The sequence below is a fragment of the Peromyscus leucopus genome, chromosome 3 (genome assembly GCF_004664715.2).
Source record: "Peromyscus leucopus breed LL Stock chromosome 3, UCI_PerLeu_2.1, whole genome shotgun sequence".
Taxonomy (NCBI): domain Eukaryota; kingdom Metazoa; phylum Chordata; class Mammalia; order Rodentia; family Cricetidae; genus Peromyscus; species Peromyscus leucopus.
The window spans coordinates 72686969-72704718 of record NC_051065.1 but is presented as its reverse complement, the minus strand read 5'-3'; the positions used below and the strand labels follow the sequence as shown (position 1 = coordinate 72704718).

The window sequence follows — 17750 nt, the reverse complement described above, 5'->3', positions numbered from 1 at the left end:
GAATATTGCTGGGACTTCATCTCAACCCAGGACAAAGTCTTCTCTCCTCTGTTCCTTTCTTCCTGACTCCCATGTGACGATCCACCCCCTCCAGCCGCTCTTAAAGTGGTAACAAGAAAAATCAATAACTGGTTATTTTAGGCCACACGGTTCTTTACAGTGTCACAATCTGAATGTGATGGCCACATTTCCAGGGGTACATGCTCATCTCCAGCCTCCCTTCTCTGCTTCCTATCTCCTGCTTCCACCAGTCAGATCTGGTATCAGGCTAGTCAGTCTAGAATCAACGTGGGCCTTTCTGACTCGAAAGTCTTTGTCCTTTGTTCAAGTCCCAGCATCATTTTCTCAGAACTCTTTACTGCTACATAGTAGGAAGGGGGCAGGGGCGTGGGTTCAATGTGCCTTTCAGAAGTGAGAAATCTTTACCTCCCAGCAGGCAAAGTGCATGGAGAAACAGATTGCCCAGGCGATGTGGGGGTGCTCTGGGGTCACCCAGGTGAGCTGTGAACTCTTTGGGGTGGCTCAGGTGAGGTGGGGACTTTTTGAGGTCCTACTTCATCTTGCAGTTTGCTAAGATAGAATCCACTCTCAAGTGTATCGGAAAACAAGGTTTTGAAGAGTCTCATCTTCTGCCCCCAGATACCACGCCCTTAACACACTCCAAAATGATGGACAGAGCATTTAATACATGGAATGCTTTTCCTTCCATTTACACGGTTGTAAATTACAAAGTATTGCTCACTTCACAAAATAAAACCATTTCCAGATTATTTTTGACAGTATCAAGAAGTACAGCAGAAGCCACAACAAACAGATCTGTACAGTGTGAGGAACGTTGACAGCAGGGAGCAGGCCAAACAAACCGAACCCAGATGCCAAGATTCTGCCTGCAGGGCCCGGGGAAGGTACTGGACAGCAGCCTCTGCAGTCTCCACCCCTTAACTCAGCAGTTCTCTTCTGGGTGCTCCAGACAAGACTGGTCAGTACATGGGTCATCACAGACAATCCACACAAAGACACTGCAACTGGCTTTAAAAATCTAGATTTACAGTTTTTGCTGTTTTAAATATTTTGCCTATCTTACAAATATAGAGATCTTGGTGTGAAAAACTCATGCTAAGATAAATATAACCAATAGGATGAGTCTCTAGTAATAAAATCATGTTAAATTATCTTCCATACAGAACAACTTTCATGAAGGAAAAACATTTGGTAAAAAAAAAAGCCTTATTTATTCATAACTTAATAACAGGTTTATAAAACAAAAGTAAGGAAGAATACTCAACAATGATCCTGTAGGTTCCTGATTCATCAATATGGAAATATGGCAAAGAGTTTCAATTTTCCATTGACATAAACTTGACAGGCCCAACTGAGGAGAGGAAAAGTGCTAACCTGTGATGTGGCCCAGGGGCATTCAATGTCATCCGGTCACTTTGGGTAACAAGACACACTCTGCATGTTCCAGGACACACACTGGAGATACGGAAAGGCCACAACCCATTCCATAACATCCTCTGGGGAGTCACAAAATGCTTATAGGAAGGAAACTTGTGGATGCTTCGGGCCATCCTAAGAATCACTATGAACACACACTATCTCACAGCAGAAGCCAGTGCCAAGGAGCACGAACTGTGAAAAGCCGGGGCGTGGGGGGAGGGGCGGACTTTCATTGAAGCACTAATCAGGACAGAGGTATGTCAAGGTGATACTGCATTCACGGTCAACATTCACCAGCCATCACAGCAAGAACGGGGACAAGGTACAGGGCAATAACCAATGCACTGCATTGAGTTCTATTTGCTAAAATAAAATAACATTCTTGCAGCTAAAATAAAATACATTTTACAATATAGGATTCATTTAACATTTAACATATAGAATTGTCTTCTTTTTTTGAAGGTGGAAAATGTATACTATACCAAGTACCTTTATGAATTAAGTTCCCTTTTATTACTGGTAAGACTGAAGCTTAAAGGTCTACTTTTTTTTTAATAAGTTAAAGAAAGATTTATTAATCACTCTTCCAGCAAAACGGACATACATACGAGGCACAGCAAAAGACCCAAGGTAAGGGGTTTCCTACCCTCACCCTTGCTCTCCTGTGGAAGAGGGAGACACAGTCCCCAACTCTGCAGTCCACTGTGGTCCAGGAAATTCTGCCACTTGCTTGAAAAACAAATCAAGTGTAAGAAATGTTTTTATTCCGTTAGCGATACCAGCTCATTTCCCTGATGGATTAGAACAAAACGTCTTCATTTTCTATTAAAATCTGCACAATCAGCTTTTGGTACCGCATGTCATGGAGGGTGGTAAGGGTGCTGTCCTCAGGGGGTCTCATCAGGGTAGGCCCAAACACGATCCCCAGATTTTCTGCATTCATCAAATTGTCCTTTTCATTCATAGTAACCCTGCAAGGCAAACACAGAAACCTCAGGCCGATCTGCAGAAGGACTAACATACTAGCTATTTGCACTTTGGTTCCGAGGCCATCTCTGGGTTCAGGAGCCTGCAAAAGCAAATGGAGACTAAGAATGAAAGACTGTCTTTTAACAGGTAATGTTCTGATTTATTTTCCTTTTTTAGTTATTGATACTGCCTTCAGTCAACAGAAATAAATGACTTACTAGAATTGAGAGTGAAGACAGTTTACAGATTGGGAATCTTTCCTTCCTCTTGAAGAAATGTGCAACTGTTATTTAGGGGATATCAGTTTGAAGGGGCAGAAGGTCACTAGCTGACCCATGGGACCTTCATGGGCCTCTCATGGAAGTCTGGTTTTCGTCATTACTTCCTACAGGTCTGTATGCTGGAGAGGGGGGCTGAGTGTGGATTGGTACCAAAGGGGAAAGACTGTTTGTAGAACAGGCTGCTCTGTGTTTAGGAAGACCCTGGCTATTGTCACAGGGCAGGAGAATGGCTGGAATGTGGCCAAACTGGAGGGCAATTGTTTATTTTGCCTAGTTCCCAAAGGATGAGGTACAGAGCAGTCATTATTGTTGGACCAGCATCCAGAGAAGAACCAAAGAGGCTTTAAGGAGGAAATTTAACTCCTAAAGTTGCATTACTGGTTTCTCTGTGGAATGAATGATGATTTTCTAGATTCTGGACTTTTAGGAATTTAGTCTTTTAAGAGTGTTCATCATAGACATAAAGGAGTAAGTTCTACCAAACAGAATAGACTGTGTTAAACACGTGTTTAGGTTTTGCTGAGAAACAATCCCTTGCTCTCTGTTCCCTTGGAGCAGATTCAAATTAGCCACTTCATGTTATTTTTGGTCAACTGAGTCAGAATCATTTTCATGCTGCAGAGCTAAAAAAACAAACAAACAACCCCCCCAACCAAAAAACAAACAAACAAACAAACAAAAAACAAGCAGGAGAGAGGTCATTCTTCACCCTGGGAAGAGGGACCTCATATGAGAAAAGATCTCCATCAGATTGGCCTGTGAGCCATTTTCTTGATTGATGGTTGACATGGGAGGGCCCATCTACTGTGGGTGGTGCCATTCCTGGGCAGGTTGTCCTGGGTTGTATAGGTAAATAGCATGAGGAAGCCATGGAGAACAACCTAGTAAGCAGGGTTCCTCCATGGCCTCTGCTTCGGTTCCTGCCTCCAGCTTCCTGCCTCCAGGTGTCTGCCTTGAGTTCCTACCCTGACTTCTCTCAATGAAGCAATGTAAGCCAAATAAACCCTTTTCTCCCCTGGTTGCTTTTGGTCATGTCCTTTATCACAGCAACAGAACCCTAACTAGTCCAGACATGAGTACCTGAGAGTGGGTGGTTGTCATAACAGACCTGGCCATGTTGTTTTTCTGAGGTTTGTGGAGTGTTTGGAACTTTGGGCTGGAGAAGCCATTAGTGCTCAGTGTTCTGTGTGCTCTTGGAAAATAAGAATGCTGAGAATAGCTGTGGAACCTGCATGGGACTGGACTAGACCCTTTCCATACAGGAGACAGTTGTGTAGCTGGGTCTGTCTGAGGGGCCTCTGGCAGTGGAATCGGGATCTATCCCTGGTGCATGAGCTAGCTTTCTGGAGCCCATTACCTATGGAGGACACCTTGCTCATCCTTGGTGCGAGCGGGAGGGACTTAGTCCTGCTTCAACTTAATGTACCAGGCTTTGCTGTTCCCCCATGGAAGAACTTACCCTTTTGGAGGAGAGGATAAGGAGTGGGTCAGGGGAGGGTTTAGGTGGGGGAGTGAAGCAGGAGGAAGGATGAGAGGGGGATCTGTGGTTGGTACCTAAAATGAATAAAACAATTGTTTTTTAATTAAATAAAAAAGAATGCGGAGAACAGTGCAGGTGATGGAGGCCTGGCGGGTGAAGTTTCAGAAGGAAGCAAAGAGTGCCCCAGGGCGGCTCATATAGTGGTTTGAACTGTGTGGTTCTGGTCAGCTGGGGCTGAAGAATCAGCTGTGATTAAGAAACTAGCATCCTTGAGGTAAAGTCTCCTGGAAGTATTTCCCCAGGGTCAGCACACAGAAGTGGTGGTCCAGAGGGAGCCGAGGCTGCATCTCACACTGACAGCCAGACTTGGAAACGGGAAAAGTTGTTAGCCTTCCTCCCTGGAGTGGACAGAGGCTCCTTTAAAGGAAACAGTGCTGCCTTCCTTGGGCATCTCCAGTCACAGCTTCTAGAATCCATACCACACCAAGAGCTAGTCTGTGTACTTTCAGTGGGGTGTCCTGAATGTCTTCCTGTCCTGGGCAGGTCAGGGGTGGTCAGGCATGGAGGTGTTGGCTTACTTTTTGAGGTGGATCATCAGGTATCGCAGGGTCTCATAGTGGGCAGGAGGCAGCAGCATCAGGACCTCATGGACAGCTTCCAGCCTCTCATCTGCATTGGCGATTTCTGTGAAGAACACACAATTAACGACCCTGGACACCAACTATCCAGAGGGGTGATGAGGAGCCTGTTTTCTTTGTCTTTGTTGCAAATGGGGCATCTAACAAATTCATACAATCTCATATACTCTTTCACTCCATTTCCTTGTGTCCTGTCTCAATTCCAGAAAGAGCTGAGGTTGAGCACTGTATATTTAAATGGACATCTGTGAAGTAGGTAGCTTTGTGCTCACCATCCAGGGAGCAAGAGTCCTGTAGAATTCTGAACTCTGGTGGTGTATACACAGTTTGTGTTGCCCTTCTGAGGCCTGACTGTGTTGAATCTATTAGTGCTCTACTTCCTCTGGATTGTGTGGGGAGTGTGCCCTTGAAGTTGTCTGATGGCGCTTTCCTTCCTAGGCCTCCATTTCAAATACACTTTTCAATTCAAGGACATTGGCAGATGGGCCAGTCAACAATGCTGTCAATAAAAGCATGTGCACAAAGGCATTGGAAGGGTTAACCTTGTGTGCAACCCAGGTTAGGAAGCAGATACTATGCACATTATCAATGGAAGGAAGAGTGTGTGGACTTTGGGCCACTGATAGGTATTGGCAGGCACTCAAGGCAAGCCCTCCTGCTATCCCTCCTGGAATGGAAATACTCACTGCTAGAACCTTCTCTATCTCATACCACCAGAACCCAGGACTTAGGGGCAGGATCACAGCTCACCTGGAAAGTACATTGTACATAGATCTTGTAGTGGTTTGAATGTAATTGGCCCCCACAGAATATAATTGGCCCTCATAATCTCATAGGGAGTGGCACTATTAGGAGGTGTGGCTTTGTTGGAGTGGGTAAGGTCTTGTTGGAGGAAGTGTGTCATTGTGGGGGTGGGCTTTGAGGTTTCCTATGCTCAACATACCACTGAATGTGTCAGTCAACTTCCTGTTGCCTGAAAGATGTAGGATGCTCAGCTACCTTCTGCCTGCACGCCACCATACTCCCACCATGATGATAATGGACTGACTTCTGAACTGTAAGCAAACCACCCCAATTAAGTGTTTTTCCTTTGTAAGAGTTCTGTGGTCATGGTGTCTCTTCACAGCAATAAAAACCCTAGGACAAATCTCAACAGGCCCTTGCTTCCCCCTGTCAGACACTAACATATATACTGAAACCTTTAAAGATACCTGATACCCTACAAAGCCAAAAGGAGTTCCTTAGAGAAGGCTTGGCTTCACATCCATGCATCTCAGCATCTGAGTTCCTCCTGCTTTGTTACTACCCATTACCAGGCAAAGTGTAGCCCCTTCTCTTGACTATACCCTTTACCCGCCCTCTCCCAAGAGCGGTGGGCCCAACTGGTCAACACTTGGATGAGGAACTGTTGGCTGATGGAAGATAAATGCTGATGGTCCCAGGCTAGCTTTGATCTCCAGATCCTCCTGACTCTGCTTCCTTTAATGCTAGGACTATGCAGCTCTACACCTGACGGCTTTTATTTACCTTGGACTACATGAACAGGCAAAGCCTGGATGTGGTTTTAGCTGGTTCCCAATGTGACTCTGCACAGGATTTACATGTCCCTCTTTGGAGAACACTAAATTTTTTTAATTACAAAAATTTACTTTCAGAAAATGCCAGAATTGATCTCCCTGTGCTCCTGTCCAGGACACAGGGAGCAACGATGAGAGGCAGAGCTGCCTGCCTCTTAACTTCTGCCTGCAGAGCTGGACGGGTATGGATGTGGAACATCTAGCGAGTGCTACCTGGGTTTCTATTTGCTGAACTTCTGGGGCCCCACTCGACAAGACCAGTGCTCATGAAGATCTTGGAAGAGTTCTTAGCTTTATTTTTCCTGAGATGAAGAGGCCTGTAGTTCTCTGTACTTACTTGCTGCCTCTATAAATTTGGAATAAGTGTCGTATGTGATGACTGGGATGGGTAAATCTCTGAAGTACAATTTCAGGGCTCCAGTGATGATGTTTATGTCTGGGTAGATGTTAGCAGAGATATCGGCCTTTTCACCATCTGAAAAACAGGGAATGGTCCACTGCTCAATTAGATCTTCTCTCACCAAGTTAAAGCAGGCACAGGAAAAGGAGATCCCACACAGAATGTGTCCTGTCAAGCCTCAGACTCTCAGCTCCTAATAATGTCGGGAGCTTGGGGTGAGAGCGGCAGAGCTCTGAAGAGTGAGGACCGGCAAGAGTGCAGCAGGGTAGATGAGCAGGACTTCTCCAGTTCCAGACCCTACTAACCAGCCTGCAGAAATGCATCACACTAATTCCTATTGCAGACATGCCTCTTCATGATAGAGAAACAACCTAATATGAAGTGACATACTACGGTGATACACATGCATGAAAATGTCATCTTGAAACCTGATATGCTGTGGCCAGATCATCTTTTTAAATCTCTGTTGTCTTTGCCAGCGTTTTTGGCCTTGGACTAGAAGATCATATGTATAAACCATCACTGGATCTCTTTGGTTCCCAAGGCTTTTTGTCAGGCTCACTGAAGTGTCTTTGAATGTGACCCTTCCTACTCATAGCATAGGTACAATTCTATTTCTTGTTGATTGTTATGGTTATTCTAAAGGCATTTTTTGTGTGTGCATAGGTGTGAGTATGTGTATGTATGTGGTATGTCTATATACCGTGTATATGCATGCCCCTTGTGTGCACACATGGAACCAGGAGCCACCAAGCCCCAGCTGTCCTCCTATCTCCAGCCCCACAGTGCCGAGCTTACAAGCACACATGAGACCATACCCAGATCTTTAAGTGGGGTCTGGAGATTTGAACTCAGATCTTCACGCTTGCTCACCAAGTGCTCTTACCTGCTGAGCCATCTTCCCAGCACTTTGAAGGATTCTGTTCTTTTTTTAAATTGTATTTAATTTTTTAGGGGGATCTAGCTGTGCATGCCACGGCTCACAGATGGCAGTCAGGGAACGACTTGTAGGAGCTGGCAATCTCCTCCATCGTGTGGGTTTAGGGGACTGAACATTGGTGGTAGGGCTTGGTGCCAAGTATTCACTCACTGAGCCAGCTTGCTGGCCCTTAAGTATTTTTTTTTTTTAAACTTTCAAGTTTTACAATTAGTATCAATCCACTTCACCTAACACAGGTCATGAGATTTTTTTTTCTGGATAAATATTGTTCAATCATATGGGGATTTTTGACATATTTTATATGGAGAATTAAAAGCATAAATGCCTTAGAAAATTGATTCTGATTCTAAGGGTTTTTTTTATTTGTTTGTTTGATTTTGGTTTTTTCGAGATAGGGTTTCTCTCTTTTGTTTTGGTGCCTGTCCTGGAGCTCGCTCTGTAGACCAGGTTGGCCTCGAACTCACAGAGATCCGCCTGGCTCTGCCTCCTGAGTGCTGGGATTAAAGGTGTGTGCCACCACTGCCCAACAGGTTCTAAGTTTTTAAAGAAGCTATCAGCTAAAAGCACAAACCAAGACAGCAAATGCATAGCAGATATGACAGACAATATGATATGAAGAGAAAAGCTCCTGGATAGTGTGTGTCCCTAAAGAACAAAGGACTTATCTCCTGAACCCCATGCTTTCATCCCCAGCTCCCTTCTCTGGAACCTTGAGAAAAAGCTATCAGTGAGATCCTGAAATGAGGATGCAGACAGCATTCTCTGATGGTGTGTGGACAGGCTTCCCGTTCAAATCTTTCGGACACTCTTCCTCCCGAGGTTACCTCTCTAAGGAAACACTTCTTCTCCCAGAGAATTTTAAAGCTTAATTCTTCCAATTTCTGAAGAAGGACTCTTGGTAGTTCCCAGACACCACTTCCACTCTGAGCGCTTGTTCTATCATAGAGGGTACTGGGATAAGTCAGGAAGCATTTAAGAGTTCACACTCACCTCTGTCAAATGCCATCTTGACATCCTCGATGTGTTCTGTGAACCCAGAGACTCTGTAAATCCCTTCCGACTTTAATCCTGCAGGACAGGGGAGAGCAGGAGAGAGGGGGAGCCTTTAATTTTGGTGTCCCATGGCATCTAAAAAAGCCACTCTGATTTTCTACCTGCACCGAGTGCTGTCAAAAGTGAGCAGATTTGGCTAGCAATCTGACTGATGCATGCTGCTCTGTTGCCTAAGAACTTGGCCTTGTCCTACCAATCTCCACATGAGTCTGTCTTCATCTGCCTGTTGGAGATGGGCTTCTCAGTGGAGACTGGGTCTTCCCCCTGCCTGGCTATGAAGTGAGCCGAGATCTAAGATTCTCCCTGCCTACCCCTGTTCATGAGAATTCTGCACACCCATTTCACCAATGTAGGCAGAGTTCAGCTTTCTCTCTGGCATCTTATTCAGCCATGTGGTATATTGTACATACCCATACTTGATTATCCCCAATTTATTAGAGAAATCTAAATTTTATAGCCTTTTATGTTTAATCATAATCATAATTATAAATAAGACAGTATGCTAACTTGCTAAGTATGTTTGATTTAATTATTCTGCCTTCAGATAGCTAATCATATAAATTAGATGTGGTAAAGTTAAGTTCTATTTAGTAATTTGAAAACTTAATCACTGTAAGAAAGAGAATGTGTTTCTGCCCTCTGGAGTATACTGATGTGTTGGACCCATGCTGAAACCTAGCTTGCCCTCCTATACCCAGTTGGTGACATACAAGATTAACATAGCAGAAAGAATAGAGGATCAGATTCCATGTGTAAAAATTGAACAGGTGTCAAAACTGAGCTACAGTACAATCGAGTGACCGGTATATTCTGTCTAACTAACTCTTGATAACTAACATACATTTCTGGTTTTCAATTTTTACTTTTATGGCATATGTAATCTGCCATATATGAGGGTCTGTACTAAATACAAGGGATGGAGTCTCTGCTCTTTTCCTGGGACCGTGGCATGCTTAATCTCACAAGGCTCTACCCTCTCATGGCAGGCATGCTTAATGACTCTCATCTTTATGTTCAGTATCCACTGTTGAAATTGCCACTCTTGATTAACTGGAAGTGAGCCACAAGACAAAACCTGGGTGCCACTCTGTTCCAGGTAGTATATACAAGCTCACTCCAGCAAGAGTGAGGCATGCCTTGCCAGAGAGAGGTCACAGCAGTTTACAGGAGTACTCAGTGGTGGAGGTGCAGTCCTGCTTGTAGGGGGAGAAGTCATCTAGGGAGACACCCTCGGAAGCTGATCACCGGAGGCACTCGGGAGAGATGGGCTGGAGTTTGTAGAGCAGCAGAGGCTGCCAGCCATCGTCCTGATATTTCTTTTCTTATCTCCCTACTCTAACGGAACATTTGAATTCAAAACAGCGTCCACTGTAGTGGCCGTTCACCTCTTCGTTTTGTTTCGTTTACTGTAGACACGATGTGACCAGCCGCCCCACATTTCTCCTGCCATGTCTCCCTGTGATGAACTACGCTCTCAAACTGTGAGCCCAAATAAATGCTTCCTTTCTCCAGCTGCTGTTGTCTGGTATTTTGTTAGATAAGGAGAGAAGTAACTAATACAGTTGGTCCTTCAGGAAGAGTGGGAGGAGCTCGCACAAGATGTGCCCTCCATGCTGGGGGCACTGTACAGGCCCTTCATATGAACAGACTTGTTTTGATCCTCAGCACCACCTTCTGGGGTACAACTGAATTCACTCACTCTACAGATGAGGAAGCATATTCAAAAAGGGACCAAGTCCCTTGTTTAAAGGACTCCAACAGCAATAAGACATCTTTCTCTGGGACCTGTGGTGCTTTGGGTATAGGCATGTTTATTTGTCCCTCTGATTCTCCAATCTACCATCTTGAGGCTGAGAATGGAAACTTTCATATCATCAGTCTCTAGCCTGTATTTAAATGCTCAGTAAACATCTGCAGAAATAGAGGTTACTGGTTGACTGTAGTATATTTATCTGTAGATGTGTTTTTGTGTGTGTGCAAGTCATTGGCACTACAGGGGTAAAAGTAAGTTGGTTTCCTCAACAAAAATAAGAATTAAAATCAATATAATATAGTAAACGTAATATAATTAATATAATAATTTCACGGTAGAGAGTATTTTCCAAACCTCTTGCTTCAATTTCCCGAATACAAATGTCTACCACCATGGGTCTCTGGGTATTATGAGCTTTTACAAGCGTGGTGAGGTCACAACAGTACACTTTCTTGATCCTCTTGAGATCAGGCTGGCAGTCGTTGGGGACATGCTTGGAGCACTGTTTGTGGACGTTTAACCCACAATCTGTGAACAAAGAAGCCACATTAGCCTTGCATATCACAGTACCCAAGGGTTTGATGGAGTTCCCTGGAATGTCCATCCCATGCAGAGAGGGTGCTTCCCACTAGATGAGCATGGGATTCATCTTGACTTGGAAGTGTTATATGACTGTACTGTCCTTCTGACTGTCTCTGTTTTCTGGACTGGAAGAACAGAACACCTGGCTGACATAGGTCACTGGTCAGGGTGCTAGGAGGTGTTTTCTCTTTATACTGGCGTTCCTGGGGGGTCGACAGGGAGCTCTGGGATAGAGATTCTCAGAGTTAGTTTTGGCTCATTAAGAGCACTGAGGCTCCTTCAAGGTGCCCTTGAATCCCTGATGCTCTTTTGTGGGATACATAGTAACTGTCTGCAGGACTGTCTGGTCTTTGATTTGCAGAGCTCCTGACTTCTATTTCCTCTGTCTTTCCTGGAGACCAGCCTGAAGGTTCTAATCCTTCTTGGTGGAAGTTGGAGGGGGCCATGCCCTTCTAGTTGCTGTGACACAGAGGAAGTGACGTTGAACTGTACTCCGGGACACTATCTGAGAGCTGCTATTTGACGACAATGCCTTGTAATGTGATGATTACAATAATTATTTATAAAGCTTATACCCAGAGCCAAAGCTGAAAAGGTGCTTTTGAGTTCAATGCACAAATTAAAAGCCTTGTTAGCAGTTGGCATCCACCAACGAACTTTCTCCACAATTACCAGACACAGTTTACTTTCTGGAACATGAAAGTTTCATGACCAAGTTGCTCAATGTGAATGTGCTCTGCACTTGAAATGTCTTCTCATTGTTTTTCCTGGGTACAGTGATGGTATTTCTATACATATGAGATACATGAACCATAATAAATATTGTGGTCAGTTGCTTATAACAGCAGTGTTAACCACAGCAAAGGTTGACGTGTGCTGACTTCTGTGTGGCCACCAATGGTGATGCCCAGGTAATATTTCCTGGCTCAGTTCTCTGCTCCCCCTTTCAAAGGAAAAGTTCTAACCGTCTTAGCTTAATCAGCATGTGAAATTCAACTAAATCCAAGTAGAATTCAGTTTCATTTTGATGGAACTACCTGGCAGATGTAAATTTAAATTTGGGCTGCACTAACCCGAACCGGTTTTCTTCCTGGGATCCTGGTTTATCAAGTGGGGATGACACCAGCACCAGGTGATCATGATGGTCACCTCCTTGCACGGTGTCTCCAATCTAGTGCCGAGCCGCTGTGCCCGTGCTCAGTCAGATCAGACCCAGCAAGGACACAGGGCGGAGACACAGAGGCCAGGCCTGCTGCTCTTTCATTAGTGGATTTCCCCACACCTTACAAACTTCATTTTAAAGTTTATTTTTGTTAAACTGCAGCAAAACAGACATAAGATATATTTACTATTTTAACCATTAAATTGCAATTTATTCACATTTAATTAAAATTTTAAATTAAATTTTAGTTTAAAATAATTTAATAATTATTTAATTTAATATTATATTGTATTTGTTTGTTTATTTATTAGAGACAGGGTCTCACTGTGTATCCCTGGCTGGCCTGGAACTTGCTATATAGGTCAGGCTGGCCTCAAACTCACAGAGATCTGTGGTGGTAATCTAATTGTACTGAAATGTGATTTTGATTGTATGTTAATAAATAAAGTTGCCCGGGGGTCAGAGCTATTAGAGCCATAGCAAGAGTGTGGCGGTGGTGGCACACACCTTTAATCCCATAGATCTCTGTGTGTTCAGGGATACAGCCAGCATTGGAGACATATGCCTTTAAGACCTAGGGGGCTGTACATTCAGACAGTGACGAGGCAGTCACGTGTTTGGGTTTACAACCAATGAGAAGGCAGAACAAAATACTATAAAAAGACGAACAGACAGGATATAGCTCTCTTTCAGGAAGCTGGAACACAGCAGGAGGAAGGGTGAGATTTTAGCTCTGAGCTCTTGGCTTTCTCTTTTACATTGTTTCTGTGTTTCTTATTTAATAAGACGGTTGGTTACATCAACAGAGATCCAGCTGCTTCTGCATTTTAATGTGCAGAGTTAAGTGGTATCAAAAACATTGTTGTATAGCTACTCCGCCACCTGCTATGAAAGCCTGCGTGTTCCTACAGCACTACAACTCGATGCCCACCGAATAGTAAACACACACACACACACACACACACACACACACACACACCCTGGACTCACTCGATGGCAGGGACAGCCAGTGGGTGCTACCTAGATTCTAAAAGCTGCATTCCTTTGCACTTTGCCTGGCCTTCTTGTCTTTTATAAGACTGATGAACATTCCACCATGTGTCTATGCACGTTATCTGTTCATCTGTCAGTGGGGTTGAGTTCTATCCATCTTTCAACCTCGATGAACAATGCTGCTCTAAGCACAAACCTGCAAGTGTTTGATGCAGACATTGCCTTTAAATTTTAGGATTACATGGAAATTCTGTGCTTAATTTTCTTACAGACTTTAAGACATTTAGTTTATTTATAGAGAACACTGATCCTATTAAAATTAGGATCTTTCATAGCAAATATAAAAATGTTAAATTTTTATAAAGCAGTAGAACTCCATGTGCCCAAATAAAATCTGGACCATTATAAAAATATCTACATTATGGACAACAGAGGCCTGTGTTGACTCCCTTGACTATCAATGGCCAACTTCTAGTCTTCTTGATCTTCAGGGGGAAATATTAGATCAGAAAGTAACCACTGGAGACAACTTACAATATAACCTTATATTATGTTTCCATTAAAACAAAATAGAAACAGAAACAAGCAAATAAAAAAAATCACAGAACCCCTTCCATCCTAGAGAAATCTGCTGATTACAGCTAACTGGAGCCCAGAGTCCTGTTTCCATAATATTGACTTTGGACCAATTTCCTGCTGAAACTGGATAATATCTGTGACAAGGGATATTTTTGGTAGGTCTAATCTGGACAGACCTAACTAACAAGCACAGAGTAATTCAGTTGGTAGACCACTGCACTCAGGCTGTGGGATGGTTTGTGAAGCCCCTACACATCTGTTTTGTGTTCAGCAAGGTATTAGAACATTCTGGAGAGGTTGTTTCTGAACTGGGTTTGCCACCTGCCTCAGGACCCAGGATGGGAAGCTGGAATTATTCACACACAGTTAGGCACTGATATGGGTGTTGCTGTGTCTACAGAATGAGAGCTAAGATAGTACCAGGCAGGAAGGAAGGCAGAGGATATATGATCCCATGAAGTAAACAGGCACCATGGGCAAAAGGAAGTCCTCAGAGGGAGCCATCAGCTGATTCTGTTCGTCATGTCATAGGAAGGAGGCAAGCAGCCACAGAATCTGTGGTATTCTAGTCAAAACCAGAGGCAGCTGTTCCTGCTCTCAGCTCCAGTGTGTGCCAGGAAAAGCATGGCAGGGTGAGCGAGAAAGCCCAGCTAACGCGCTGATTGGCAGCCCTTGGCATTTTGTTCAGTGTCCCTTAAAGAAGATGTGACTCATGATATTTGTAGTTGGGGTATACATCCATTTCTAGATGGAAAACACCCTGGGGTTCAAACTACTTTGAAGTGTGTGAAATCAAAACAAATTTGATGAAAATACATTGTATAAAATTTTTCAAAGGATGAAGAAAAACATGATTTAAATTATTTTTAAACTTAAAAACTTAAATTATTTAATGGATGTAGTTTCATTATCAATTTGATGGCAAAGAACTGAATGTAAGTTCTAGACTCTTGATGCTTTTAAATGAATGTTTCACCACTTAGCATCTGGCAATGAGCCATCACCTCTAAGACTCCCTCTCCTTTTCATTTAATAGGATAACCATATCTTCCTTTGGTTCTGCTGGTGAGGCTGCGGCCTTGTGTTTGTGGCAAATACTCACCACAATTACACAGTGTTGTTTTTATGTCTTGTCTACTATACTAAAATGGGATAGGAAAGAAATATGGCATTTTAGAAATTTATGCAGTTCCATTAGAATCTATATCAACCATTTTCTCTTAAGGGCTACTGTTCATTTGGTGAGACAGGTGCATTTTAAGGACGTGGACTTGTCTGGAGGCTTTTGTAAGTTCTGTTTCAGTCTTGCAAACCCTTAGAATGGGCTCCCCAACAAGCAGAGAGTGGGGGGGGGGGCGCGGGCTTTGGGCCCTTAAGGAAGGGAGACATCTGAGCTCATCTAATCACAGTCCCTAGCTCTGAAGGCTGCTTCCCACTCAACAAAGTGGCACTTTGCGTAAGTAGAAGAGGAGAAAGTTTTGTGTCTACCTGAACACCGAACTCCTTGGGCGATGAGCCCCCACATGAAATTGGCACAGTATTCACACCAGTGTGGGCCTCGGAATGTGTGCACCTGTGAGCCAAACAGAACAGCACAGAAGGTTCAGTCACCTGAAGGCATCAAACATGAAACAAAGAGGGCTCAGCAGCGATGCTCTGTCCCTGGCCCTTTTCCGTTTAGTGAGGCAGAGTTGCATGCTGGGCTGGAAGAAACAGAGAGAGGCTTCGATCTTAGAAATTCTCCAAGGATCCAGCATACCCTGGCATGAGCAGAATGTAGGGAAAGAGTGAGACTACAGAGAAGGAATGAGACTATCACACCCCAAACAAGGCTCTGTGAGTATAAACCCAAGATAGTCTAAGCTGGCTGCTAGGTCGCTCCATCCTGCATTTAGCTCAGCAAGTTGTTTTGGGCAAGAACTCAATTACTGTGTCCTCTTGACTGAAGTTGCTCCATCCAGGTGTAGAATTTCCAGCCAGATATAAATAAACCATGGTTATGGGATAATTAAAAGGTTTCAAGGCTTTGAGCCACTTCCAGAAAAAGGCATTTAAAAAAGTAAAGGAGTTGGCGAAAAAAGCAGGCTTATGGAAGGGCCCACGGGGTGGCTTTTCCCAGGGACAGGGGCTGTATTCAGCCAGCCCTGCAATACATGGCTTTCAGGTGAGTAATTTGGAAGGCTCTCCCGGCTGACCAAAGTGCTGGTCTTACTGTTCAGTATCTCAACCGGCTGGTCGATATTCCAAACGCTACAAAGTAAGAATGGTCTTAGCTTAGGTTATTCAGGTGCAGAGGCACTCATTAATCCATGAATCAACACAACAGCACAGCACAGCACAACACAACAACACAGCACAGCACAGCACGACACAATGCAAAGCAAAACTGCTCTCCAGCACTGAGGAAGTTCAGAAGGCAGAAGCAGGGGAGTCCTTGCTGTGGAACCAGGCCAAGAGGAGCTGAAAACCACACAGACAGTACATTGAGGACATGAATCTATGTGACAAGGTTCTGAGTTTTGACCAAGTCCTTTCAAAACTTCTCTAACCCTCAATTAAAGCTAAGATAAGTCAGACAATCATATTTTTTAATAAGGTAAAGGACCCATGTACTAGTACTTTTTAAAAATACTATTCTTAGCTAACAAACAAACCAAAATAACAAATATTGTCACAGTTTGGGAAGGCGAGCACTCTCTAGGGAGAAGCAGTCGACCTGATACCCCTGAAGAAGGAGCAGGCCATTCACTTCCTTTGTTCATCTACATGCCCTGGCAACTGTGTCTAGAGGGTGGCAAGCCCCATCAGCCTCCCAGTGGCACTCCAGTGGGAACGGCAACAGAAAAAGAAAGCGTGGTAATGAATCTGAAGGAACACGTTACGGCCACGGCTCTATGCAGTCAAACTAAGCTGTACTTGCCTTTCGGGTATTTTAGCTCCTTAAGTTGCCCAGTACATCGTTTCTGTTTTGAAAAATGGTGAGGCCAGTCTCAAAAACCGTTTTTACTTACATGGGGAAGTGTTCCATTTGGGTATGATCCTAACCCATGACTAAGCACTCCTTGTAAGAATGCAGAGAATCCACGAGGCACTTGCATTTTCCAAATGCCACGATTCATTTCTAGGCCCACTGAAACAGAGCTCCGTACTAAAAGAACTCTTGGGGAAAAATGAGCCACCAAGAGTCGAACATGTTCTGAATTCAACAACCATTAATGTTTTACTAGAAAAATGCTAAAGGTGCCAGGTAATTTTGGCAGTAAAGTTGATTATTAATATACTGTCGAACTTGTACCATAAGGTAAAATAATATATAAGTTTTAAACAAAACTAGAATGAAAAGGGCTACAGAGGAAAGGTGGGGCTGCTACCATAGCGAGAATAAAGGGGAGGCCCTTTCCTGGACGGTCCTGGAAGTGACTGAGGGGAGAAGGAAAGCTGCTTTTGTGGAGGAAGGGCAGGGAACATTCGGGGCAGAAGGAATTATGGACACTTTGTAGGAACAAAAGAGCTTGGTGTGACTGGGTAACTCAGGCTGCTGTGTCTAGAACAGAGGGAAAGGGGGGAGGGACGGAGATGGGAGGAGGGTCGGAAAGGGAAAGTCGAGGGGGCCTCTCACTTTCTTTGTGATGCGAAGTTGGAGTAGGCTCCACAAGGCAACCCTGGAGGATTTGAGGTAGAAAAGTGATTCATTCAAAAGATTGTTTTGAACCTGTACTGAGCATGGGTAAGAAGAGGGTGTCAACAGTGGAACAGGTTTGGAAACTGCTTAGTAGTCTAGTTAAGGAATGATGGAGGCTGAAAGCAGAACACTGGCAGCAAATATGGTAAGGGCCGGCATTAAGGTATATTTTGAAGGTAGAATTTGTACAACCTCACAGTAGAATGCACGTGGGTCTCTGA

At 44.0% G+C, this 17750-nt stretch overlaps 1 protein-coding gene across 2 annotated transcripts in view; it reads right to left on the bottom strand.

The window, feature by feature from the left end:
• Nucleotides 1–664: 664 nt before the first annotated feature.
• The window catches only part of Chn2 (chimerin 2), a 277548-nt gene continuing 260462 nt past the window's right edge, over nucleotides 665–17750 (bottom strand). Inside the window, exons 3-8 of one of the 2 annotated variants that reach the window (XM_037203764.1) lie at nucleotides 15336–15420; nucleotides 10886–11059; nucleotides 8716–8793; nucleotides 6723–6860; nucleotides 4749–4854; nucleotides 665–2411 (exon numbers count right to left, since the gene is read on the bottom strand). In XM_037203764.1, coding sequence (XP_037059659.1) covers nucleotides 2240–2411; nucleotides 4749–4854; nucleotides 6723–6860; nucleotides 8716–8793; nucleotides 10886–11059; nucleotides 15336–15420 — 753 coding nt within the window. In that variant the 3' untranslated portion in view covers nucleotides 665–2239. The remainder of the gene's footprint in view (nucleotides 2412–4748; nucleotides 4855–6722; nucleotides 6861–8715; nucleotides 8794–10885; nucleotides 11060–15335; nucleotides 15421–17750) is intronic. The other variant, XM_028864129.2, reaches the window with a different exon arrangement.